Source organism: Benincasa hispida, chromosome 6 (genome assembly GCF_027475165.1).
Source record: "Benincasa hispida cultivar pf3 chromosome 6, pf3_genome.v1.1, whole genome shotgun sequence".
NCBI classification, from domain to species: Eukaryota; Viridiplantae; Streptophyta; class Magnoliopsida; order Cucurbitales; family Cucurbitaceae; genus Benincasa; species Benincasa hispida.
The window spans coordinates 11736180-11763940 of record NC_143483.1 but is presented as its reverse complement, the minus strand read 5'-3'; the positions used below and the strand labels follow the sequence as shown (position 1 = coordinate 11763940).

The 27761-nt window shown below is 34.2% G+C and overlaps 2 protein-coding genes across 8 annotated transcripts; one reads left to right on the top strand and one right to left on the bottom strand.

Annotated features, from left to right (window-relative positions):
- Positions 1-15854: 15854 nt before the first annotated feature.
- Positions 15855-21814, bottom strand: LOC120079870 (DNA double-strand break repair protein). Of its 7 annotated transcripts, XM_039034318.2 has the most exons (9): positions 21663-21810; positions 20275-20379; positions 19763-19834; positions 19638-19671; positions 17731-19432; positions 17378-17465; positions 17005-17204; positions 16342-16475; positions 15855-16257 (listed from the first exon to the last, which is right to left on the bottom strand). In XM_039034318.2, exons 2-7 carry the CDS (start codon positions 20352-20354, stop codon positions 17168-17170), a joined length of 2013 nt encoding a protein of 670 aa, XP_038890246.1. In that variant the 5' UTR covers positions 20355-20379; positions 21663-21810; the 3' UTR covers positions 15855-16257; positions 16342-16475; positions 17005-17167. The 7 variants fall into 7 exon arrangements, with proteins under 7 accessions (XP_038890246.1, XP_038890245.1, XP_038890247.1 ...); XM_039034317.2 differs by having other exon boundaries at positions 15855-16475; positions 21663-21812; XM_039034319.2 differs by having other exon boundaries at positions 15855-16475; positions 17378-17462.
- Positions 21815-24313: 2499 nt separating this feature from the next.
- On the top strand, positions 24314-26695 carry LOC150035415 (GDSL esterase/lipase At3g27950-like). Its single transcript, XM_090314646.1, has 5 exons — positions 24314-24715; positions 25326-25526; positions 25656-25828; positions 25922-26189; positions 26275-26695. The coding sequence occupies exons 1-5, from the start codon at positions 24466-24468 to the stop codon at positions 26526-26528; spliced, it is 1146 nt and encodes a 381-aa protein (XP_090170772.1). The 5' UTR covers positions 24314-24465; the 3' UTR covers positions 26529-26695.
- The last annotated feature ends 1066 nt before the right edge of the window (positions 26696-27761 follow it).

Here is a 27761-nt window from a genome sequence, read left to right as displayed (position 1 = left end):
TTCATTTCAAATGCTTAAGCCAACTTGATCAATTCATCCTTAGCTTAGATTATTAGAGAGAATAAATAAGCCAACATCAAGTAGAACGGCAAGTACATCTAGAGATAGACTTACTAGTGTTTATTGCATTCTGTGTTCGACGCATACATCCTAGAGATAGGTTTTGTATGTTATTCGCATTGAGAAGTGTCGAATAAGAGTCTAACGCATAAACAAAGATAAGCAAATCATCCCATTCTAGTTCGTGTACATTCATCTTAGATCGACGCATACCACTTGCACTAAAACCCATTTCCACACGACCCATTATTATCTACTCAACTCTTTTGTATCTTCTTACACAAGCACAACACCTTAGTGTAAATAACACATTTCTTCAAGCATTTAGGAAACTCTTATAACAGCTACAATGCAAGGTTTGCATTAGCTTAAACTGAATCTCTGAGTTCGACCCTGGACTTACCAGAAACCTAATTTGGATTTATACTTGGGGGTCTGATTTAGGAAAACTTGAACGCCAATAGTGGAGTGTCGTACGTTCTGTTGCACATCTATAATACATCAACGTGTTACAAATACATCAACGCATTAAAGCATCAACACATCATTCATACTTAGAACTTATTTTTCCAAATCAGTTTATACAATACACTCATAGTGCGAATCACGATAGCAACGAACAATATTCGATCAGAAAGTTCTTCGAGCTCAGTACCTTGCAAAGAAAGCAAAACAGGCAAACTAGTTCTTGAAGATTGCTTATTGTCCTCAAGTTGACCAGTGGGAGATGTTGCTATCAGAAGATGATTCTTATCTACTTTTGTTGTTGTAATAAAAGTTATTTTGTGTTGTTATAAAGAACAAATTGTATAAATTTTTGTTGTAAATGAAATGCTCATTAACAAAAGTTATGTTTGTTCTGTTGCAAAGCAACTTCTATTAGGACCAACTTAGTTATAAGCCATTTGCAAATATTTAGATATTTAAAATGGCTAGATATCAATAAAGGAAAATAATTATTTAACCTAAGTGATAAGTTTAGAATACTTGAAAAGTTCAAGGTGTACAAAACTTATTAGAAAAAATAAAACCGAAATATTTTGATTTGATCAAAGTCTAGAAAGTTTGAGATTTCTAGGACTATTTGATAGAACATGAAATCCAGTAAAAACTTTTTACACCTAGTTGCCTTGATTGTTTTTCCAACACCATTCCAATTTTAAGGTATTTATGAAATTCTATATGAGATATAGAAAAAGCTGTTTATGAAATGCAAAAGTTGTTTACATAGTTCAAAAATTTGAAAAGATCGATATAAATGTTAATACCGAAACCTTAAGTATTGGAATATTGTTCGAGATCACCTTGTATTATTTGTTTCCATAAAAGCTTGCATATATCAATAAAGAGTTATTGATTAAAACTGACACTATAAACAAAAGTTGTTTCAGACAGGTTAGATGCGTCTTACTCAAAGAGTTGAGAGTACCTCGATGTAGTGGGAGGAATGTATGACTTCCTAGCCATTATTGAGAAACAAGTGTTATGGTGATAAGATGCATTCCTCATATAGTTTAATAAGAGATCCATTGTATACTAACATGTTTACAGTGATTCTCTCAACTAAAGTGTTTGAGAATCTCCTAGTAAGACTAGGACTATCAGGTATATAACTTAGGACAAGTGGGAGAAAAACTGGGTATGTGATACCGAATGATAAATCATGGGTATGTGATGCCCTAGTTTATTGTATTTCTCAGTAAAAACTAAAAAACTCATATTATATATTCAAATATATATGTTACCACTGGAGTTTTAGTCCAAATGGGAGCTTGTTGGGTTTTATGTCCTAAAACTCTTGGTTTGTAAACAATTAAACTTATTCTAAAAATTCAATAAGTTGTTATTGAATATATGAATTGCTTATTTCGTTTTAGAAATAAATCCGATAAACTAAAAGATCCATGACTATTGCATGAGTACTTGAACTTTATGTGGAGACATAAAAGTAGATTAGGTTCGAGTAAATAGTCAAAATGATCTATAGTATATGAATAAGGTTGGGTGCCTTATTCTGGTAACGCTATCGGATGCGGCTCACTCTGTAGTTGTTACAAGGAGTTGTAAAGTGCTATAGAAGAAGTGATCCTAATTCGTACATGTCATGACATGAAGAGTGAGGGTATCTTGTGCAATTAGTTTGTACAAGATCGGACCACGAAATAAGTCACTTTTACTTTATAACATTGTTTATTGTTTAAGACTGACTATTTCAAAGCAATGACCTAGGTAACCTGACCTTAATCCTGAGCTAACTATGAACTCCTGTTTATTCGAGATTATCCTTAGATTTGCATAGGTGAGAGTGGCTCAACAATGCCGACTCAATAAACCTCTATTTCAGGGTAAAAACGGGTAGATAGTTGGGGACATAAGGGTGCAAGATGGAATTCACTCTTACCCGCTTTCGGGGATAGTAGAGAGGTTGTTACCTTAAGTGCTGACTCCGGGTCTTGAACAAGGGGCCCCACCCTCTCATTGGCTCGAAAGGGACTTGATTTGATGATTGGATCGCAAACCAATTGTTCATTAGAGGATCAGTGGGACTTAAGGAACAAGAGGTAATCTTGGGGTTAAAACATCCATTTGACCCAGCTGTTATTACGAACAAAGTGAAGGGTTAACTTACTAATCATGGTTATATCGAGTGAACATAATATATCTACAATGAGGGGAGTGCAACTCTGGGCTTTAGTGGAGTAACCCAGTAGTTAACGAATAGGGGTTAATTCGGTGTAAAGAGTTAAGCCAATTTATCTCGAATCGTTGGAGTCCATGATGATCTGTAGATCCACGAGGTCCCTCTACTAGCTCATAAATGGATCAGCCTTAGAGTAACGTGATAAGTTAATTTGAAACGTTCAAATTAGAATTAGGGGAATTAGTAATTATATGTGACATAATTACGTGTTTAATTTTGGAATTAAACGGAATTGGAGAATCAATTAATATTTAAATATGATTTAAATATTAAATTCGTGAATAGAGATTCATGATGGTGGATTTAGTGTTAAATTAATTTAATATTTGATATTGAATTAATTGGAATTAATTAAATTGTTTAATTAATTGATTATTATTAATGTTATTAGAAAATTAATTAATGAATTAATTTTGTAAAATTAATAAATATTTCATTTTTGAAAACAAAATTTATTTTAGAAATCAATTAGTAAATAAAAAATTGAAAAGAGATGAAAAATGGAAAATCCCAAAAGTCACTTTCAACAAAGTAGCTCACACATACTCCACCATGTTTGCCAATCAATCTTCCAAGCATGAGGTGAAATTCATGCAACAATTCATTTTGCATGAAAGTCATGCAACAAATAAAGAAGATTGAAGTGAGAATCGGGCATGCAACTGAATGTTTATTGCTGAAAAACTTGAGGTTGAAGAAGGTCTTCAACCATGGTGATGCAGTAACCTCATCTCCAATTTTCCGTAATCCAAGCTTATTTTGAGTCTTACAACTCAGTCTAAGGCACCAAGAGGATAGTAGGGAAGGCCTTGAGATGGTTCACAAGCAGATTTAGAGGAGATTTGCAGTTATAATTCGAGTTTCAAGTGGTTCTTCAAAGGTATGTCATGAAACTCTCTTATTAGTTTATGAGCATGCTTAATTTAAAGCCAAAATTAATAAATTATAATGCTTAATGATCCGTTTTACTTCCGCTATGTGTTTTCTAACTCTAACAATTGGTATCACAGCATCATTTAAGCATTCAATCTAGTTTAATTTTGGTTTGGTGGATGTTTTTTCATGAGATATATGAAAATGGCGCACTAATATGGTTTTCTGAGATTTGGCATTAAAATTTTCTTTGATTCCTTTGTTAAATTTGTAATTGGCTCTTGATGAATGAGCTTATATGTGTGCTCAAGAGTCTATAATTTATTTGGAATCATTAGAGTTGAAATTAAGTTGTAATTGAAAAAATAAGTGAAGAAGGCTGAGTTGCAGAAATCTGTTGCTGAGCTTCTATCCAGGAGCATTGCAACGCTGCCCTTGAGCGTTGCAACGCTGCTCATATTGATGATCAAGCAGCAAGTTTCAATCGATCGAGCGTCGAGCAGAGTGTTTGAACTGGTTTGATGAGCAAGGAAAAACGAGTTTAGATGGTTCAACCGGTTTTATTCTTGTTGTTGGGATTGGTGTCCTAATTCTCCTGAAGTCTCGTTGTTTGTAATCTATACATATTGTTATGAATAAAATAAGAGTTATTTTATCTGGCATTTACTCATATCTAATAAATAAAGCTCCATGGTTATCGTATGTAAACTTAAGTATGTATATGAGATATACCAGTGGATCATGCCTTAAATGATAACCTTAATAGGTCTGTAGTATAAAGATTAAGAAAGGATACCTGATCTTGGTAACATTATGGATACAACCCGCTTTGGAGAGGTTTGCAAGTGTTGTGAACTACTACAAATGGTAGATCCTGACCATTCATGTGGAGACATGCGAGCGGAGGTGTCATATACAAAGAGTTTGTATAAGACTGGACCACGAGATGATTCGTCTCTGTATATAACGTCGTTGATATTGGAGACTTACATCTCACCTAAACGACCATAGGTGACATGATCTCAATCCTGAGTATTTTGGGAACTCCTGCCTTTAAGGGCAGTCCTTTGATTAGTATGGGTGAGAGTGGCCAAATTGCCAACTCAACATGTCTACCTTTTTGGGGATTTATCTGATTTAGGAACTGGGAACTCAATTACACAAGATGGAATTCACTCCTTCCCCAAAGAAAGGGTAAGTAGATAGATTGCTCCCTTAAGGGCTGATTGCGGGGCTTGAACATAGTAGTCATAACTTCTATTTGGAAGAGAGGACTCAAGTCATAGTAAGACTATGACTTATGTTCATTAGAGGAATCAGTGGTACTTAAGGAGTTAAATGTAACTACAGGGGCATAACGGTTATTAGTCCAACTATACTTATGTGCGATCTGTGAAGGGTTATCACACTGTTGATTGGTTGATATGGACATAATATATTTGTAGTAAGGAGAGTTCAGCTGTCGGTCTTTAGTGAAGTGCCTGGCAGTTAATGGATGGCGGATCCTGTGACTAAAGAGTTTAGTCAGTTATTCACGTATCATTGGAGCTTCGAGTTACAGATCCATAAGGTCCCCTTGATATCCCAATGGATTCAAGTTGAGAATCAGTTCTTGGTGTTGATTTGAAATGTTCAAATTGACAAGAGGAAAATTTGATTATATATGATATGATCGGTGTGATGTATGAGATACATCAAGTGGAGGATTAATATAAATGAGATTTACATTAAGGATCATGAACTAGAAAAAGAACTATGATTTATATATTTCATGAGATGAAATATTAAAACTATAGGTTATAAATATAATATGGTAAGTTGGTTATCATATATATTTATAACAATATTAATTATTGGATAATTATCTCTTTTTCTCTAATAACCAATCGAGTGGGAGGTTATTGGTGGTTTCATGGTAACCGTGAGATAAAAGGAAAAATGTTTTCCTAAATTTAGTAGTTGTAAGATTGAGATTTTCCATTCTCAAAAAGTTCTCACGGTGGTTGTCAAGTGAATGAGATTCATTAAACGATAGTTGAAGAGAGACTAGATGATCGTGGAGTGACACTGCACGATAGTCACTCAGCTGGCCGATTAGCTAAACGATCGCAAAGCTTTTACTAAACGATCGGATAACGTTTGTTAAATGATTGGGCATTGTTTATATGATAGACCTTGTCATCTCCCACTTGCTCAATCGTTTACACGATTTTTCTTCCTTCAGTCTCGTCCTCTAACCAAATCCACACAGAGCCCACACTTTTGGATTCTCACACCGAGAATACCAAGGTAGCCATTGTGGTGGTGTCGTACTTAACTCGACATAGTCAAGGTTTTTGGAGACCATTCGCTGTGTACGCAGTATTCATGTGGTGGTTGTTGTGTTCGTGATCTTAGAGATCGTTGTGTTCGTGATTGTTGTGATCATGCTATGTTGTAGTCATAGTGTTTAAGCGTTCGGGTTTGCTGTCTTGTTGTGAATGAGCGTTCGTGATCAAGGGTGTTGAAGATGAGTCTTCAAAGATATGTGCAATTCTTCCCTTGATCTTAGTAAAGCATGCTGTAATTTCGTTTTGTGCATAGCCTATATGTTTCCGTTTCGTGGTTGTAATTGTTTATGTTCAAATACGAATGTAATTTGGAACGATCATTCCACTGCTCATGGAAATCTTCATGTCTGATTTTCTTCAATTTGTATCAGAGACAGGTTTAATTGACAGCATCGTTGTTGTTTAGACGATCGTATAAGGCTTGCGTTATGGAGTGCGCTGCACGATCGCGTACCTTGTGCTTCATCGCGTAGTAAAAGGTACACGATCGTTGCTAAACAATCGCTTAGCTCTGGAATCATAAGTAAACGATTGAGTAAAGCATTTACTCTTTCGTGTAGACGATAGCGGAGAAGTTTTGGTACACAATCAGTGGAAACGCAAGCTTCAACCGGATGATTCAAGACCCGGTTCTCCTGTTTGAATTGGAGACTTCTTTTTTTTTTTTTTTTTGTAATAGTTACCTTGTAGTTTTAAAAATTTTGAGGCAATTTTTCCCAGTTCATCTACTTTTGTTTATTATACATGAGATGTATGTGGTTTATATGACAAAATGTTTGACATATAGTTTTGAAACCCATCTTAGGTTGTGCAATTATTCATGCATCATGTATTATAAGTTAATATGGCATGAAGAAATTACATGAAAGTATGTGCATGCATCATGAAATATAAAAGTTATATTTGTGCATGCAGTAAGCATATTCATGCATCATCTTTATATTATAAACGTTATAATATAAGGGTGAATGGAAACATGTTTTGCTTGGTTCGTTGCTTGTTTGTATAAAATAAAAAGGTAGCAATGAATGAACAATGCATGGAGCATGACACTTAGGCTGTTTATAAGCATTATGAATGCCTTGTATGTGTTTGCTTTGCGTTATGAATGGTTTTGGTTATTTTTGTTATAAGCGTTATAATAGAAATTTGAACTAAAATCAATAAGAAAAAGTTGCATGCGGACTTAGAGTGAACTCATGTTTTTTAAAAGGGTTTTAAAATTGGATTGAGATAGACCTAAGTTCAAAGGTTCTAATAGGATTAGTAACCTAGTTTAATCTTTTTAAATCAATTTAATAGGATTAAATTGATTGACATAAAAGATTAAAATGGTATTAAATCTATCTATAAGGGACCTTTTGTCTAAGGCGGGTTCTGTCTAGGCTGGGGTACTTAAGCTGACGGAAACGAAACATCCCTACCTGGGAACCTACCTGGAAAGGTGAATTAGATAGATTTTTCACAAGCATGCGGCAGTTGGTCAAAGACTCCGTTAAAGAGTTTAATGGATGATGATCAAAAGTTGTTCACCTATCCAAGGTAAAAGTTACTCTTGGGCAAACCTAAAAAGTCACTTAGTTAAAATTCTTAACCGTGTTTTTTTTAAGTAAACTAAACTCTAGGTTATAAAATACTTAGTGGGAGGAAGAGATGTATCTGATATGTCAATGATTCCACTCACGTTTCTCCTTGAATGTTCACGTCGTGAGATTCATGCTTGGCCTCGTGGTGCCCTGGGAGCATCCCTCTTTGGATGGTGTTTGCATGAGTTGATGTCAAGGTGAACGAAGAGAGTGTTTATAGTAAGTGGGTGAAGGGTGTGTGTCAATACGTCCTACAGTCTCTGTCATTGGTTCGCATCGTGAGATCATTTTGTACTCCTTCGTGGCGCCCTTGGAGCGTCCCCCTTCGGATGGGTTTTGTGTAGTTGGTCAAGATCAAGGTGAACTCCAGAAATGGATAGGGTCGCTTTAGGTTTTACCCTAATCATATTTTTCACTTCGGATTGGTTGCTTGGGGCAGACCTCTAGGGCCTAAAATGGTGGGTCACACTTACGGGAGATTGTTAAGTAAGTTAATGATTTCTTGACCAAATCAATGATGGCTAGTCGTTATAGGAGCAAGAGTTATTCTGGTATTAATGACTAGTTGAGAATTTCTCAATTTAGAGGAGGGATAATTGACCTCCTTTCAACGGCTTTTGTCCTAAACCTTTGAAGCGTCATTGCGAAATTAGATGTCACATGGGGTCATGTTAGTTTTGCTAAACCTTATTGGATGTTGTATGTTTTTCAATGGGTATTTGCTTAAAACCTAACGTCATTTTCATCCTCACAATCTCTTTATTTTCTTACTTAAATCCAAAAGATAATATACGTATTCAAACACATGGACAAATTTGTGGCCGACTAGGCTACAATCTCTCGGTCAATGTGTTTTTTTGTTTTCAGCAACATATTTGTATTTTCTTGTAATGCCTCTAATTTGACCAATTACATACAGTGGAAAGAGTCTTGTAAAACATATTTCGTGGTAAATGACCTCGAATTTGTCATGGTTGAGAAATGTCCTCAAGTCCTGACCATTGATGCACCGCGAAGTGTTTGCAATGCATATGAGATGTGGATAAAGGCTAATTCATTGGCTCGACTTCACATATTGGCTAGCATACCTGATGTTTTGGCCAGAAAGGTTGAGAACATAATCATTGCACGTGAGATCATGACTCATTGCAAGATTTTTTTTAACATCAGTTCTTACTTTTCAAGCATAGAGGGATGGATGACAAAACCAGTAGTGTCAGTTCCCAAGTTAAACTCCAGGAAGAGGAAATAAGTGTTGCTAACTCTATTGAAGTTTATAGTGGGACTATGATTTATTTTCATTAGAGAAATTAGTGGTATTTAAGGAGTTAGATGTAACTATAGGGGCAAAATGGTAATTTGGTCTAGCTGTACTTACAAGCGATTTGTGAAGGGTCATCGTACTGTTGATTGGTTATATCCAATGGACACAGAAATATATCTGTAGTGCGAAGAGTGCAACTATTAGTCTTTAGTGGACTGCTCGACAGTTAACGGGTGGTGGATATCGTGATTAAAGAGTTTAGTCAATTATTCACATACCGTTTGAGCTTCAAACTACAAGTCCATAAGGTCCCCTTTGTAGCTTAATGGATTCAAGTTGAGAATCAGTTTTTGGGTTAGTTTGAAATGTTCAAATTAACAAGGGGGAATTTGATTATATATGATATAATTAAATTAATTCAATTATATATGATATAATTGATATAATATATTTGATACATTATTCGATTGGAGGAATTAATATAAATATGATTTATATTAAATGCCATAAAAAGAGAAAAAGAACTATGGTTTATGTGTTGCATATGATGCAATTTTAAAACTATAGGTTATAAATATAATATGATAAGGTAGTTATTGTATTTATTTATAATTTATTAATTATATGATAATATATATTTCTTTTTCTAAATAACTACCTTAGTGGGTGGTTTTATGACGATTTTATGGCTAAGTGGGATAAAGAAGAAAAATGGTTTTTCATTTTCATTCGATGACACACGAAATAAGTTATCAGATAACTTTCAAGAGACTAAACGATAGGCGCTGAGTCTACTATACGATAGTACTTGTTTACCACACGATTGAGTGTCGAGTCTATGCGATAGACTTTCTTCTTCTACACGATAGTGCTGCCTGATACTCGATCATTTATTTCCTCATTCCCTCTATCCAAAATCATACAGAGCCCACAACTTCTAGATTCTCACGCTGAGAATACCAAGGTAACCTTGTGATGGTGTCTTGTTCTGTTCGAGGATCGAGTTTTACTCGTTGGTGATCAAGGATTTTCCAATTGCTCGTTGCGTTCGAGTTGATTGTTGCGTTGCTGAACGATCGAGGAAAATACGTGAAGAAAGAGTTCTTCAAAAGTATTGTCACTCAATCCCTTTTATTTTTTTAAGAAGCATGTTGTAATTTATCTATTATGCATAATCGTTTCTGTATGACTATTAATGTATGTGTTCTTTCACGTGTTCTTTCACAACGGAGTTTGGAACGGTCCGCTTCTGCTCACAGGTCCTCTAGTTTTACAGTTCCTTCAGAGAGTGCAGCTACTGGGCTTTATTGGAGTTACTTAGTAGTTAACGAATGTTGATTGATTCGGTTTAAAGAGTTTATCAAATTAATTTCGGATCTTTGGAGCTCATGACCTGTAGGTCCATTAGGTCCCTACTAGCTCACAAATAGACTAAACCTTAGAATTGTATGATGAGAAAATTTGAAACATTCAAATTTAAATTAAGAGAATTATTAATTATATGTTTACTTATCATATTCTACGTAATTAGAGAATTAGAAAAATATTTAAATGTGATTTAAATATTATATACATGAATAGGGATTCATGTTTAGAATTGATGTGTTCAATTAATTTAATATTTGATATTAAATTATTTTAATTAATTTTTAAGAATTAATTTTATACAAAATTAATTATGGATTTTTTTTAAAAAAATAATGAATTTTATATAATATTAATTTTGAATTAATATTTTATAAAATTGTTTTTCTTTTTAAATTTTGAAATTGGATTTCAAAAATTTGAAAAAAAATTAAATCAATTTAAATTAAAAGAGACATACTAAATGGATTTTTTCCACCTTGAATATTCGCCACTCTCTTATGATGGTTTTAGGTATCAAGCCATGATGCAAGTTAGCGGCATGTTGAATTTGATCAAAATCAATTTTTTTCTGTGTAAATCCCGAACCCTTTTTTTCCTACTTAAGTGTATTAATTAGTATGATAAGTAAGATTAAGTGTAAGTTAATATTATGTTGTAGGGAAGAAGCTTGAGGACGATTAAAGAAAGAGAAAATGTTCTAAGTTTTGAGAATGAAACTCTCGGGTAGTAAGGTATGTAGGCACTTAATAAGGAAAATTTGGCTAAGTATGGAGGCATTGATGCGTTAAAGGTCTTGTTGAGGTGTGCGGCAGTCTAAGCATCTTGAGGTTAGTTGAGCGGTAAAGGTGTGAAGAAAGGCGCTAGCTATATGGCTAAGTGTGACCGAGAGTTAGACCATGCATTGAAGCATGGGCAATGCGCTAGTCAAACCTCATGTTGAGGTTAGAAGGACATGAACACATGCGGCAAGGGGCAAGATGGCCTTAGGCATTGTGGATGTGGCATGCGTTGGCTAGGTGAAGGGTTGCGTGCAAAGAAGCCATGCGATGACCTTAGATAAGGCGATGGGCACAAGAGGTGTTGAGACATGTATCCAAGTGAAGTTATGTTGGTAAGAGTATGATGGGCCTTGCGCTGGTGATTAAAGGGAGTTATCAGCTTAATCACCGACCTAAGTGGGTCAGCTGTCAACATTAGGAAATTAAACCCACTTAATGGGCGAGTTGGCAGCCTAAGGTTAAAAGGAGGACATGCAGTTCTTAGTATATAAAGCAAGCCTCACTTCATGAACTCGGTTTGGCCAAACTACTCGTGTTAAAAGAGTGATTTCAAAGCCATTTTAACGAGTGATAAGTGTAGTTGATGCTCCTGGGCTGCCAGAAGAAAATTCTTAGAGATTCGAGTTGAAATCTGAAGAATTCTTCAAGAAGGTCAGGCTCTCAGGTGATTCTAGGCTAGAGCTAGAGATTGAAGAATTTCGACCAGATCACATGGAATTTAGAACTCAAATTTTAAGGTAAGCAAGTTAAGGCATTTTTAAGCAAGTTTATAGAAGGAAATTTTCCAAGATAAGATCTAAAAAATAAGTTATTCGAGCTCAAAATTGAATTTGGAATTTTGGTTTGAATAAGCAAGCAGCTGCAACAGTTGATCAAGTAGGCAGCTCAATACGGGCAGGCTGCAAGTGCGTGCGAAGGGTTAAGTTGAGTGTAAGGCTGCGCTGAACACAAGGGCTGTGCGGAGTGAAAAAGGGCACGTGGCTGAGTGGGCGCATAGGCATGTACTTGCACATGGGTGATGCTTGTTGGTTGCATGGTTTAGCCTTAACAACCAAGAATTTTCCTAAGTGTTAAACGCATAGAGAAGGTATGTGTTGAGGTGAAAGGTGATGTTTTAAGTTAAACGTTGAGCTGATTTAGGTGAGTTAGTCTCACAAGAGGACTAATGGTATTGGTTAAACATGTTTATCATTTCCACAGGGTTAACGCCAATAGAAAATGCTTATCAACCCTAGGAGAAGCACCCAAGACTATGAGTGACAAAACTAAGTGTTTTCCAATTGTTTTAGTAATAAATGTTTTACTTAAAAGTTTAGACTCATGCTTGCTTTATTTAAAAGAATTTTTAAGATAGTTTCCAAGCAAACTAGTTTTCAAAGAGCCTATTAACTCATGCTTAGTTAAAAGAAGTTTAGGAAAGCATGTTCCAAGTATTTATATACCTTATGATTACTAAGCATATGTTAGAAGTTCATGATGATATGATAAAGAAATTAAAGCATATGTTTATGTTATCCATGCTTCAAGTATCCATGTTTCAGTGAATAAGTATGTATGTTGATTATGATAAACTCGATACTGAAGGACTTTGAGAAGGTATCTAGGCAGTAGTACCTAAGGTATGACAGTACTTAGTTATTACCATGTGCACGTAGGTAGAGTAGACGTTGGTGGTGTTGAGAATACTCCACACCAACTAAAGATTGATATTGAGGGATTGAGCAAAGGGTTCTCTCAACTAAGGATTATGACTATATATGTTTTCAGAGATTTTATGTTTAAAAGTATTAAGTATGAATTTGCTTGGAAATTTTCAGTATAAAGCATGATGTTTATGTTTTATTAGGCACTCATTGGGCTAGTAGTTCACTCGTTTCAAATGTTTTCCTTTTCTCCAGGTAGTGTTCATCTCCCTAGAAGTTAGCTGCCATGCTGCTCTGTCACTCAAGGACTCCAGCCAAGGCTCTAAGTTGAAGAAAAGTTTTAGGTGTTTACTTTGTGAGTGTCTGTACATATGTGTTATTCATGTTAGAGACTGGTGGAGTGTTGGGACCCACTAGACTTTGTATCTATAAATATGTTATATGTTGAACCCTAGTGTTGTTGAAGTTGTTCTAAGTTGTATTAGTACATTGAATGTTGTGTATGTATTTCCAGGGTTTTCTAAGCCTAAGGATGTCAGTTAAGTAGGGTCTTCTAAGCAAGGGATCGATCTCGCTCGAGATGGACCGATAAAAACTATTTGAACGAGTTTTCAAAAAGAGTGCTAGTTTTGTAATGGGAAAACTTAAAAAGGTTATTTCTGACAATTTTTCAGTTAGTTTACGTGAACCTCAATTAATCCCACATTGTAATCTACTTGATTTTATAGTATTTAGATGTCAAGAAAACTCGTAAAATATTAAATTCTATATAAGTAGTTATTATTGATTGAACTCATTCCCTCTACATTTTTTATTAAACTCAATTTCGGCCTCCGAAATCTATAAAGTTTTATTGATTTTCAGTTTAAACATTTGATTTTATCAAATTAGACCTTAAATTTTAGCAAATGTTTCAATTTTTATCCCACATATAATTTTCACTAATTGACTAATTTTAGCCCACCCAAAGAAATAGGATATTTGTAATGCATAGTAGAATAAGAGAAAAAAATCTAAAAATATATTACATTTTTAAAATATTTACAAATATGGATGAGTTTACTTATCAATCTTTGATTTTTTTTTTTTTAATTTTCAATTTCGTCCTCCCTTCTCTTTTATTTTTTTATTTTCTTTCATTTCCTTTTTTTTTTTTTTTTTTAATTTTCTTTTCTTTCTTCAGTTTTTGATATTCCTTTTTTTTTTTTTTTTTCTTTCTTCAGCTCTTACTTATTCCTTTTTTTTAATTTTTATTTTCTTCCATTTCTCCGATTTTTCTTCTTCCCTTATCTTTTTTTTATTATTTTATTTTCTGGTCTTTCTTCGATTTTTTGCTTCTTCTCTTTCTCTTTCTTTTTCTTTTTTAGTTTTTCTTTCGTTTTTCCAATTTTTGCTTCCTTTTTTCTATTTAATTTTCTTTCTTTTTCTTCAGTTTTTGCTTCTTCTCTTTCTCTTATTTTTAAAATTTTTCTTTCCTTTATTTGAATTTTTTCTTCTTCCCCTTTTTTTCACAAGAATTATGAGGTTGAGTTCCATACGCATGACTTGAAAGTATTCAATTCATAAGTGACTTAACACCAACAAGCCAATCATCAAGTTTGATTATTATAACAAATAATAAATATAAATAGCAAATGAAAGTCTATCATTGATAGCTTAATCTTTGATTATATTTTCGTAGTTAATAGCCACTTGTAGAAATCTATCATTGATAGCCAACTTAGTGAATTTAATTAATAAAGTTGAATCTCGAACTAAAATGTAAGTGGAATGCCTAGAAGTTATCACTAATAGAATGTTTATCAGTGATAGAAGCTATCATCGAAAAGAAAAGATACTTATAAATGTTTGGAAAGGACAATAAAGGGGCAAAAAGGTGTTCAGTGGTTATGATTGATAGAAGCTACTACTAATAGCATGTTACCAATGATAGGAGCTATACTAATAGCATGTTATCGATGATAGAAATTATTCGATAACACGTTATCAGTGATAGAAGCTACCACTGATAGCACGTTATCGGTGATAGAAAACTATCACTGATAGCATGATATCAGTGAGATCGTTGATAGCATCTTATTAGTGATGTTATCAGTGAAAGAAGCTATCACTGACAACCACAATATGAGTGATGTTAGTGATATCGGTGATAAAACTTAAGTGATATCTATATATCGAGTTTCTTTCAAAGGTGATAACCAATTATAGAAATCTATCATTAATAGTCTTAAGTGTTAATATTTCAAGGTTGATTCTAATTGATGAAAGTCTATCAGTGACAATGACTGATAGTTGCTATCAGTGATAGCCACAATAAAAGATTATTAGTGATAATTACTATGGTAATCAAAGTTGTTGGTCTTCTTTCAAAGTTGACCACTATTTATAAATCTATCATTGATAGCCACTGATAACCTTAAGTAGTAATATTTCAACGTTGATTCCAATTGATGAAAGTGAATCAATGATAGCTAATAATAATTGATAACAAATTAAAAGTTAATATTTCAAGATTGTATTAATTTTTCTAAAATTGAAAGCTATCGCTGATAGCAACTATCATCGATAGCAATTGATAGAAGCTATCAACGATAGCAGCTGATAGAATCTATCAGTGGTCATCACTGATAGCTGTTATCAGTGATAGCTTTTAATTTGAGAAAACCGGGAAGAAGCGAAAAAAATGGTGGCTAGGCATGGGTTTTTTAGTCTTTTACCATTTTTTTGATCTATATATGCAATTATTTTATCTTTGTATTACATATTCTATTATTTTGGGCTTAAATTCTATTTATGCAACTAGTCTTTTTATAATTAATTGAATAAGTAAGACTACTTTTTTAATGGTATTTTGAACGAAATCTTATTACATAGTTAAAATTGTAACATTTCTGAAAGTTTATGGTTAAGATTGTAACATTTTTCTTAGTTTAAAATCCAATTTGATGAAACTAAAAGTTCAAAGATTTGATGTCAGTGATTTTTCTTTTGTCCCATTTCAATTTTATTTTTCAGTCTTTCAGATTACACACATCCTTGTTGAATTATATTAGTGATTTTAGATAACTATCATTGATAGACTTCAATCTTAATAGATATTAGTAATAGTCTATCCTTCATAAACCAATCACTCATAAACCTTCAATCAAAATGTGTGTAATCTATCCATAATAGACTGTAACAACAGAATGACGAATAGTCACTGGTATCAAAGACGTTTCTTTATTATACATTTTCATGGCAACTAAACTACACACAAAAAAGAATCTTCATCGCATAGATTTTGAATAAATACATTAAAAATGTGTAATTAATGGAAAATAAGCAGTAATTACAATCAGAATGTTCATAAACGTTCAACTTACATAGAATCAAATAAGGAAAAAAAAAAAGCAACAATAATAATAGTAACCAATTAATATTCCCCCTCCATTTATTGTGCTCATGCTCTCTAAAAATGGAAAGCCAGTTCTTACTGCCATCTGCTACCCTTCTTTACTTCAGCTGTTTTGTACCACATTTTTATCTAGCTTTCACCATCAACACAACCAGAAGAACTTACATCCGACGGATGTCAAAGACTGAATACCGAATCGATTAGAAGCTCTATTACTTTAAAAGAGATCTATCAAATGCCAAGGCCATTGAAAGTTCTGCAGAAAAAAGAGTGTTCTTATTACAGTTTAAAGACACTAAAATGTCCTCAACCTAATTGCTCTTTCAAGTTATATTTTAACCTTCCCGTCTCGGTGATGAAACCGTGTATCTGGAGTAAACCCAGATCAAGATTAAGTTGAAGAAATAATTCTTCTAGAGGATGTTAAACTTCCCGAACCATGAAACCTTTTCTTCTCTGGCAATTCTACTTTCCCTGCACCAGAAAGCCATTGCATTAGTGTGGTCTATTCGTAACTAATAAATGTTTCAAAGAGAAGTTTTTTTAATCTCAGGATGAAGATGTGATATATCATATATAAATCATTCCCTTCTTAATATATTTGGGAAATACTTGGAAGCAAGGTTGAAATGGTTAAAATCACTTTTGTCATGTTTAATAAAATCACTCTAAAATTTGTCTTGAACAATTCAAATTCAGTTTAATGTTTGGTTTTACAATTTTCGTACCATCAAAATCATGTTTTGGAGTGATTTTTATAAACACACAAAAGTACTTCCAACGATTTCAAATTTACTGTCAGACATGTCCACCAGTATAGAACAACTAATGAGGCAATCAAATTAGAGCACAAAGGAATGTTACAAATCCTATTTTATATTAAAAAATTATTCAACGAGAGAATGACTACCTATTTTTGCACGATGTCAAGCTCATATAACGATAAAACTTCAACTGAAGGCTAATGCTATTAAATTCACAAAAAGACGTATCGTTTACTTACATAAGTTTTTGCTAAAATGCCTCATACGAACTTCCTCGAACACAATAGCAGCTGCTTCATTCCACTTATGGTTGAATTCGAGTGATTCAATTCTGGTCGCTATGCCATCATCAGAGTGCCCAAAAATCAACGGCTAACTCAGACCAACAAAAACCCTTGAGAATCACAATCCCAGCAACTGTTGAAGTCTCTTTGTTCCACTGCCAATAAGATCATAAATACAAATATGTTTCAATCCTGGTCTGTCTTCATGCAAAATTTTTGGGTCACGGACATTAAAAATTAGGCCGAAAGTAACATAAGAGAATATATAAAGTGGCATGCCAACAATCGCGTGTTTTTTACGAAGACAGAAATCATTACATCATCATACCTTTTAGAAAGAGGAGGTATTAACTCCTGACAAACTTTAATAATTACTGAATCATTTCCCTTAGCCTTAATATGAGTCTGTTCAACTTCTGACAAAGCAAAATGAAACCAACAAACTTAGTTACTAACATATATAATCTTCTATCAAAATCAATTTGTAACAACTCTAGTTAAAAATTACTACGTAGTTATGCTTTTCTTTGACCGGTCAACCTAACCCAAGTGTTTCAAACCTATTGTCACCTACACTAAAGGTCTTCACAGGTTATTTTTATTTAATACATAATAAATACTGTAGGAAAGGGACTGAAATCAGATTTCAGACAAAGGCATCTATAATTTGAAAACACATACCAGAAAGGTCTTCTTCAATTGAAGAGTTGCTACTCAGATATAAATTAGCACACCAATCTAACTCTACGCCTTCACTCCTTGCAAACTCTTCTAGCAAGCGGCCAATGAAATTATAAGCAATCATGCTAGTTTCATCACAAGCTTCTTGAACCATAAGATATTGATTCTTAAACGTGCTTGGCTTACTAGGCTCCATCCGAGGCATTGGAGATGACATGTTGAAAGAACTTAAACAGCCTGTTTTTGAAGTATAACTAGTAGAGTTCTTATCCAACAAAATATTTGGTGTGCCTTCGTTCCCCACTTGTTGGTTGGAAGACAGGTTACATGCATCATGTTGACCTTTGGATTCCATGAATGAAAGACGGCAACTAAAAGAAGAATCTAAAGAACCCTCCCTCTTAACATGCATAGGTGTAGAATATTGGAGGGATTCCACATCTGCATTATTTAAGGATGCCTGACTAGGGGCCAAGATATTCCCTACTGAAGAATGATCCAAATTGGCCGGCATTGATTCCCCCATACCTTCAACATAAACAGATTGGGGTTCCTTGTCTTCTTGAGGCCAGCCATCACAACTATCATCATTAATTTCCTCAAAATCATCATCGCTTTCTTCCAACTCTTCCATATATGCATCAGCAAAGTCATGTTCAAAGTCACAGTTAGGTAGTAAATCCCAAACTACTTGTTTCATCTGAGCACTCAGACTAAATACACATTCAGCATCCTCTTCAATTTCATCTTGTGAGAAAACTGAATCTGTTGCACTTCGAGAATCCGCATTTACCAAAGCTAAAGCTTTCAAAAGAGATTTCGGCACAGTGTCCATATCACTACATTCAAAAAGGTAGTCTATTAACATCGCCTTAATTGAATGTCTTAGATTCCTATGGGACACTTTAGCATCAGGATCCAACAAAGATTTCAACTGTTTGAGCTTCTGAAAGTTACCCTTCCTTCTAACAAACCATATAGCTTTTACTATTTCATTGTGCAAGGTTTTTATTTGGGGTGAGAAGGGATAGAACTCAATTAAGGACGAATTATGACGACCTGGTACTAGTTTGTGTGATAAATCAGCCACTGCCATGGCTTTTGCAAGTGATTCTTGCAATTCATCTCCTTCACCAATTGATGAAAGCATCTTCTCACTAATTTTTGTAAGAAGATTAATCAGACGATCACGACCCCACCCATGCCTGTGACGTTTCATCTGAGGCATAAATCGAACTCCTTCAAGCTTTCGACGCATAGCTAATAGAACTTGGGTGGGCAGGTCTCCTAATCCATACAGCACCTGTGATACAGCATCATGGATAGATAACGAACTCGATGTCAAAGTTGCTGAGCATCTTCTTCGAAAATTTTTTGAGTCGTTGAAAAGTTGAGACAATCCTTTAACCATTTCCAATTGTCGACAGTCTTCACTCTTCCTTCTTAGAACTTTTGGAATAAATTCTTTGATGGCTCTTTTCAGCTTCCAACGAGTCTTTTCCAATTGGACAGAGTCTTCAGTAAGTATTATGGCAAGAAGGTAAAGTCCCCTGATGCTCAGATCATTGAGACATGACATGATGAGTTTTCCAACTTTGCAAGTATCTAATATTCGATTGGCTCGAATACCGAGATGCCTTGTTTCAACATTTAACACTCCAAACGCTTCTTCAACTCTTGTTTTGACAGTCTCATAAAAAACCTGGAAAATAGAGATTGAAAATGACACAACACAGACAGTAAGATCTGCAATTTCAAAAGATGGATTATTACGTAAACAATATCATATGCTCGGGGCTTAAGCCTACCGAAGTAGAGAAGGATCCAAACTAATTTTCCACTACAGCATTCAAATTTGTATAAAATGAAGTAATTGAGAAAAGGAAAAAGTGGAAAATCCAACTTACATCATCTTCTCTCAGCAACGATTCAGGCAAGTTTCTAAGACGACAACATCGATTTAATTATTAGAGCAAGGAAAACAATGTACTAATTTTAACATATATGACTAGTCAGACAAATTTTCACTTACCGTTTATTTAAAAAGTCAGAATGATCAGAATACTTTGGTCTAGACACAGATGTAGGAAGGCCCAGTAGCCATCTGCATACATTCAACAGAGTTAGCTCCTCCAAACTAGCCTACTTACAAACTCACCCATGAGTACTAAAATTCTAAAACACCCTCTCCAACTACAAATTACAAAAAAGACGATCAGATATCATTCCAGTCAAATCCGTTTGTTTGCCATTCATCCAAAATCACTTTGTAACCCTATAAAATCCGTTTCCAGAAAATTGGAAACTGCAGCATCATCATCATCCAAAAGACTAAAATAAACAAATGTCATCTGAACACTATAGTGATATACAAAAAATCATCAACTAAACTGAATTCGCTCAAACAGCAAAATCAGCTGTCGAAAGTTCAATATCGATAATTCAAAACTTCATTATCAATTTTTCTGATTCCTCAGCACGTCATTAAAACGATATGTAGAGCAAGCAAACAGAATCATAAACCGATTATAGAAAAATATATACCTTCTTTTCGATTTCAAAAGGACCTCTTGACGTCGAATCTGTACCAGAAGTGCTTGAGAATCGGTCTGATAGAACTCCATCGTGCTTCTAATGTTCCAGTGTCCACTAGAGTTTTATTTACACGAAATTGAAGAAGAAGGGTTTAGCGAGTGGCGGAGAAGAAAGGGTGACGTAATAATCTATACATAAATTAAAATCCTCCAAAAATTCATTAAAGCAATAACTTATATAAGTCAACTTGTATCTAGGGTCAAGAACTTTAGCAACATATAACAATAAATTGGTCTTTTCACTTGCAATTATGCCCCAATACTTGTTGATTTTTTTCTGCATGCTTAATATCATTGGACTCAATAATGCATTCTCATACAATGAGTATTCATGAATTATTTCTTGGATCAAACATAGTTCACGAAAAAATATGTTTGAAGTCACTGACATAGATGTTGAAAACTTTATCCTCTGAAAAAGTCTTTAGGAACTCTACAAACACTTTCGCATTATCCCAATCTTCAATAGTAGGCATATCATCCTTTGGAAAATAACTTGGATCATGCTCCTCTAATCTTTCAAATGTCTTTTGACACTTAATTACTCCGTCCAACATAGTGAAAGTTGAATTCCATCGTGTTGGAACATCCATTGTAAGACAATTTTTTCTTATCTTATCTTCTTTAGTAAAATCTTTAAATATTTGCAATCTTGTAGGAGATGACCTAATATACTTCACAACATTTCCTAATTTGAATGATAGATATGTACAAATCTTTTAAAGCATCACTAACTATTAAATTAAGGATACGAGCACAACATCTAACATGAAAAAATTTACCTAGGGCATTACACTTTCAGTTTCAAAATCCCACATTTCCCCGGACTAAATTTTCTAACCAATTCAAAATACCTGAAAGTTTTCCTTCCTACATCCCCTCCATACTCAATGCTTAGTTTCAGTATTCTATTTTCTTAAAGTTTGGAAGAATTTAGTGTTTTTCTCGTACTTTCCAAAGATAAATCGAAATCCAATTCACTCTCCCCCTGCTGCTAACAATCATATTAGTAAAATTTTCAGATTCCAGAGATGACATAAACAGCAGTAAGCCTTCTCCACTAATTATGATCGCTTAATACACTAACGTCAGTAACGCAACACAAAGCACAGAAATCTGATATACGAAATCAACCAACTAATAGCATCCTCATCAAATCAGCAAATCCTAGATGTAAAAAGACGAATTCTCCCAAAATAAACAAGAAATAAAGTACATACAAAATAGGTATTCAAACCAATTATTCACTGAACAATTGATGAAGTACTCAAACAACAAAATCCATGAAATTATAGCAAATCCAAACTGATAGCAGCAATAATAGCACAAAATACTCACCTTAAACTCGAGATTGTAACTATTGAAGAGTTGACATCGGCCAAACCTTATCGACGCTAACGGCAAAGCTGAACTTGATGTGTAACAGAGGATGAATTTTAGGTTTGAATTGAAGATGGGAGCGGCAAAGGAGATGAAGATGGGAGCGGCAAATCGAATTGTACTAACCTTACTTAAGCGGGTCGGGCGAATCGGAGAACCGAATTAAACCATAACAGTTTGGGTCGGTTCAATCTAAATATAAAAAGAACCCAAACCGAACCGACCGGGACCCAGCGCCGACACTGGAGCTGAGGAAGGAGAAAGAGAAGGGGTGGGGTAGCACGGGGAGACGAGAGATTATTTTTCTAAAATTATTTTACATTTTAATATTTAATTATTTTCTAAACTTGACGACATATTTGTAATACTAATGAAATATCATACAAGAGGAAGGAAATAAAACAAATAGTCTCACTTAGAGATGTCCAATTTTTCCATGAGGATGGGACTCGCGGGGACCCACCTTGAACGGGATGGGATTTCCCGATTAGGCAGGGAATGGGGGAGGGAGTGGGGAAAAAAAATCCCCATGAGCTATAGGGGACGGGAACGGGGAATGCATTCTCCATCCCCACCCCCATCCCCGGCCCTGCCACATTCCTCGTCCCCACCCCGATTAACGTTTACCTATTTATTTAGTATAGTTATCTAATGTTATATTATTATTATTATTATATAGTTATTACATTTAAATTTCAAATTTGATTATTTATTGGAAAATATAATGAATATGTTTAAATTAAATATTTAAATTCAGATTATATATGTGAATAATTTGATTTATATGTATTTCTTTCTACTAAAAAAATTATTTTTTTAGGCAAAAAAAATTGAGTAATTATCTTTAAATTCAAATTATCATATAAAACTAACCATAATAAACCATTTAGGGATAAATTTAATTATTTAATTAAATTTTAGTCACACTAGTGATTTAAACTAATTGGCTTTGGAGAAAAAAAAAGTAAAGGGAAACTTGATCCCCGCAAATTCCCCGCGGGGAATCCCCATTCCGATCCTCGTGGGGAATTTTGTGAGGATGGGGAATGAAATGGGGAGCGGCAACGGGATGGGGAATGGCATCCCCGACCCCGTGGACATCTCTAGGACTCTCACTCTTTTTATGAACATGGCTCGTTCATTCACTTGTTCATGAACTAGTAGCTTTTGAAGATGCTTAGTTAGGAATGATGAAAGAGGTGTTTGTTTATTTTTTTTAAAAAATATTTAAATCCTACTTTAGTATCTAAATTTCGAAACTTGTTCTATTTTAGTTCATAAACTTTTAAGAACATCTATTCTAGTCCTTTGACTTTTAAAGAATGTTTACTTTGGTTCCTACTATTAAAATTTTGTTAGCTCTTAAACAAAATGATGAGATAACTTATATTTTAGATGATAGACTGCTAAATAATTTAGTCACGCTAAAAAAAAAATAGGATTTCAATTTTGAGTTAGCTGGTAAACCAATTTTCTATAAACTTAAAACTTATTTTATGTTTAAGATTTTGGTGTGTTGGTTGTTGACATTTTATTTCATCTTCGTTTCGTTCAATTAATGCTAGATGCAATTTCATCAAAGAGTTAACAAATTCTTAATGGCAGGGATCAAAATAAATACATTTAAAAAATTCAGGGACTAAAATGATCGTTTTTTAAAAGTTTAGAGACCCAAATAGAACAAAATTCAAAGTTCATAGATCCAAATAGAAGTTAAACTTTTTTTAAAAATATTTGTTAAGTTTTCGTTGAATCGAAACTTCATTTTAGAGAAATAGAGAGATTTTTCTTTCATGAGAAGAAAACCATATTTAGTGGAAAACTGTAATTAGTTGTTTAATTAGAGAGTGCTATACAAATTCTTATTTATTACATGTTAAATTTAGATCTAAAAAATATTATTATAAATAACTCTTTTACCATTCGCTCAAAATAGAAGAAGGTTAACATCTTCCATCTTCTCACTTTCTCATATTTGTCAGCAATTAGTTAAAAGAAGAGTGTTCCCAAATGTGGAGTTTTGAATTTAACCTTTTAATAGAGTTATTTCGCCATTACTAGCAACTTTGTCTTTTTTCAACATCTAAAATCACAGAGATAAAACTTTACAAAGAACAAAGAAGAGAAGAAAAAAGGAACCATCTGAGATTTTAGTATTTTTTTTCAGTAAAATTGCATTCTTTTATATTGATTTGGTTTTTAGAAGCCATGAAAGCTACGATTTGAAGCTTTTCTTTAACTTTTGTCATTTGATTTTTACTCTGTTTTCGTCTCTATTTTTTCTCACAACAAAAAAACTATTTTTTATCTTTAAAATCTTTAATTTATACATGCTACATTCAATTCATTTTATTGTGAGAGAAAGAAGAGAGAGGAGTGAGCAAATTTTATCAGGAAATATTAAAAAAAAATTTAAGTCATCTCATATTTTTCATTAATTTTATATTTAAATTTAATATATTTATTAGTTGAGGAAACTTTTAAATCCATTCTAAAAAAATTGAGGGACTAAAATAATTAATTTGAAATATTAACCACCGATTTTTCCTTAAAACCTCAAGGACGAAGAAGGTATTTTTTTTTATATGTATGAAGTTCACACTAATCTTAAAGAGACATTATGAAAAACAAAATGCAAATATATCTCAGAATTTTAACAAAGCCAATGGCATCAACGACAACGCCATTAGTCAAGATGGCTACGATTCCCTCCTAATTACTTAGCTCTCCTGAATGATTGAACAACTAAGCAGTGAAAATCATGAACCCATTGAAGCTCCACCGTCTTTTGGTGCTTCTGATTCTGGGTTTAGTGGGACGGACGGTGGCGTCATTTGGCGCCGCCGCGGGGAGTTGTGGGTTTCCGGCTGTGTATAACTTCGGCGACTCAAATTCAGACACAGGAGGAATATCGGCGGCACTCAATGCGATTCAACCACCCAATGGCGAAACCTTCTTTGGACATCCTTCTGGGAGGGCTTGTGATGGCCGTCTTATTATAGACTTTATAGGTAACTTTCCTATTTTTCTCACATTTCGTTGTTTCTGAGGATTGTGCATAAATTGCTATCTGTATCCTTTCTTAGGAAACTTTGACCTCTTAGGATTAGTGATGGTTTAATCTTGGTTTAGATTATTGGGATCATGGGCTTAAACATCGAGCTGATGAACAAAGACAAATTTAATATTATATCATCTAAAACTCTGCTTACTTGTAGGTTTGAAATATGTAGAAGACTTTAGAAGTAAAAATCAATTTTAACTGCGCTTAAGCTGATGAGTGAAGACAAATTTAAGATTATATCATCTAACAATGGAGTGAATATAGACCTTTTGGGTATAATCCATAAGTAAAACTATGCTGGTTTAGTTACAGAGTGCAATGCAACATTATTTTGTCAGGAAGATATAGAGACTTCTGCTGTTTAGGTTTATGAACTCAAAATGGGTTGGGATCTTGACCATGAAAATGGCTTACAATTAGTCTATCTAACAGACTCAAGCAGTCTTTTGAATGAATTACTATGAAGCAACAATCGGGATTTTCTGCATTTGGAAGCATTTTTGGGCTGTGAGTTTGTCTTTTTCACCTCTTCTCACTGATGTGTAGTTTTCCTACAGCTGAGAAGCTGAAATTGCATTACCTGAGTGCTTATCTGGACTCATTAGGAACAAGCTTTAGGCATGGAGCTAATTTTGCAACAGGAGGTTCGTCGATTCGTCCTGGTGGTTATAGCCCTTTTCATCTTGGCATTCAAGTAGCACAGTTCATCCAATTCAAATCCCGCACCACAGCTCTATATGATCGACTCTGCTCTAACAGTCAGTTTCTGATTCTTTACTCATTACATTACACATCTCAGGACAGAGCTGAGCTTCATCTCCTTGATGTATGAATTTTCTGATATTGTGTCAATAATAACTACTATAATGTTAGATACTCGGTGACAGACAGGACATCAATACCAATCAAACGTATTGCAAGGCCCCAGGAGTTTTCAAAGGCACTATATACATTTGATATTGGACAGAACGATCTTGCCTATGGTTATCAACACTCATCAGAAGAACAAGTTAGAGCCTCCATTCCAGATATACTGAACACATTCTCTGAAGCTGTGCAAGTAGGAAATCTAAACCACTCACTCAACATTGCATACACTTAAAATGTTTAAATAAAAACTCTGATGTGATGTCCTTCGTTGTGTATGTTTCAGCAATTGTACAAGGAAGGGGCAAGATATTTCTGGGTGCATAACACAGGTCCAATTGGATGTCTGCCTTATTCTATATTGTATAACAAAAGTCCAGATAATCGAGATAGCAATGGATGTGTGAAGAGCCAAAATGAAGTCTCTCAAGAATTCAATCGGCAGCTGAAGAGTCAGCTGCTAAAGTTGGGGAAAAAGCTTACTCTAGCTAGAATTATCCACGTAGACATGTATTCAGCCAAATATCTGCTCATTACTGAAGCAAAAACTCAAGGTTCTTTCTTTTTTCTTGTTAATGATTTGAAATATTGATCAGGAAGTAGACGAGTGACTAACTTTAGTATTAAATTTGGTGGCAGGTTTTTTTAAGAATCCAGTGAGGTTTTGTTGTGGGAGTTACTATGGCTATCACATTGACTGTGGGAAAAGGGAAGTTGTGAATGGAACAGTTTATGGAATTCCTTGCAAAGATCCATCAAGGCATATTAGTTGGGACGGCATACACTACTCTGAGGCTGCAAACTCGTGGATTGCTAAACACATCTTGAATGGCTCATTTTCAGACCCACCATTGTCAGTCGACAAAGCTTGTCAAGCTCCTAGTAATGCATGATAAGGACGGTTAGTTTTTAGAATTAATTGTTAGTTCTTCTAGAGCAAATGCTTCATATTGGATTACCAATCTGATCAAAGAAGCTTTGAGCTTGTCATTTGAGCATGAAAATATAGCCACACACCTTTTTATAATATCATATATGGTCATGATTGATTCTCCATTCATTATGCTTTTGTTTATTTTGGAATTTTGGAATTTTCGTTATCTATTATTAATTGCTCAGTTCTTTATATGCAAATCTGCATTATAAATATGTGCAATATAAATACGTGCAATATCCTTCTGTCAAGGTTCAATGCTCATTTTGTTGGGCTCTTGAGGTTACTAGCCCAGAATCCACCGAGGGTATTCAGATTAAGATTTCAAGAAAAAGAAATAACAAAGAAAACTACTAGACAGTTGCCTCAAAGAAATCACTGGACAAATTTTATTGTATTTTCCCTCCCAAAAGTTTAGAACCCTTTACAATATGCTCGTACGCCTCTCACACTCCATTGCACAAAAGTTGGGGTAAAGAAGAAAAAAAAAACTTTGGTGTTTATAGATTTAGAGTGCATTCGGGCGTACTAAAAGTATTTATAGAAGAAAAGTCAAATGCTGTCAAAAGCATTTGAGTTGCTTACGAGAAAGCACACTTGTAAGAGTGCTTTTGACAGGTGTGAAAAGGAAACGCTTGAAGCACTTTGAAAAGCATCAAAATGGATTGTCTTCATAAATAGCTTTTCTTGAAGTGCTTATAATCAAATTACTTTCACTAAACTTACTTATTTCAAGCAAAGGTATCCCAAAGACAGCACGTGGGAGAGAGACCATCTCATGGGAAAAAAGAAAATTCCCTTTTGGAGTTTGAGATTCGAAATACAGGAAGACTGAAACGTTACTTATTCAAGAAAAACGATAGAAAAGTAACCTAAAGTAATTTCATTGCGTAGCAGTGGATTGGAAACCATTAACACTCAACAGATCAGAATAACATTGTCAAGTCTCCTTTCACTTTTTCTATTTGGTATCTTCAAAGAAGAACCCTCTCTGGTCCACATTTTTTTTCAGTCCAAAGAATCTTCGATTGACTGACCCCCCACCCAGCTCCAACTTTTTCCAAAGTCAAAATACTTCCTCCCATTTGATAGAATTATTTTTGTTCTGTGAGCCATACATAAGTATAATGGTTATGGTTTCTAGTACTAGATATTTGATGGCGCACATAATGAGCTATTTCTAGGATTTAAT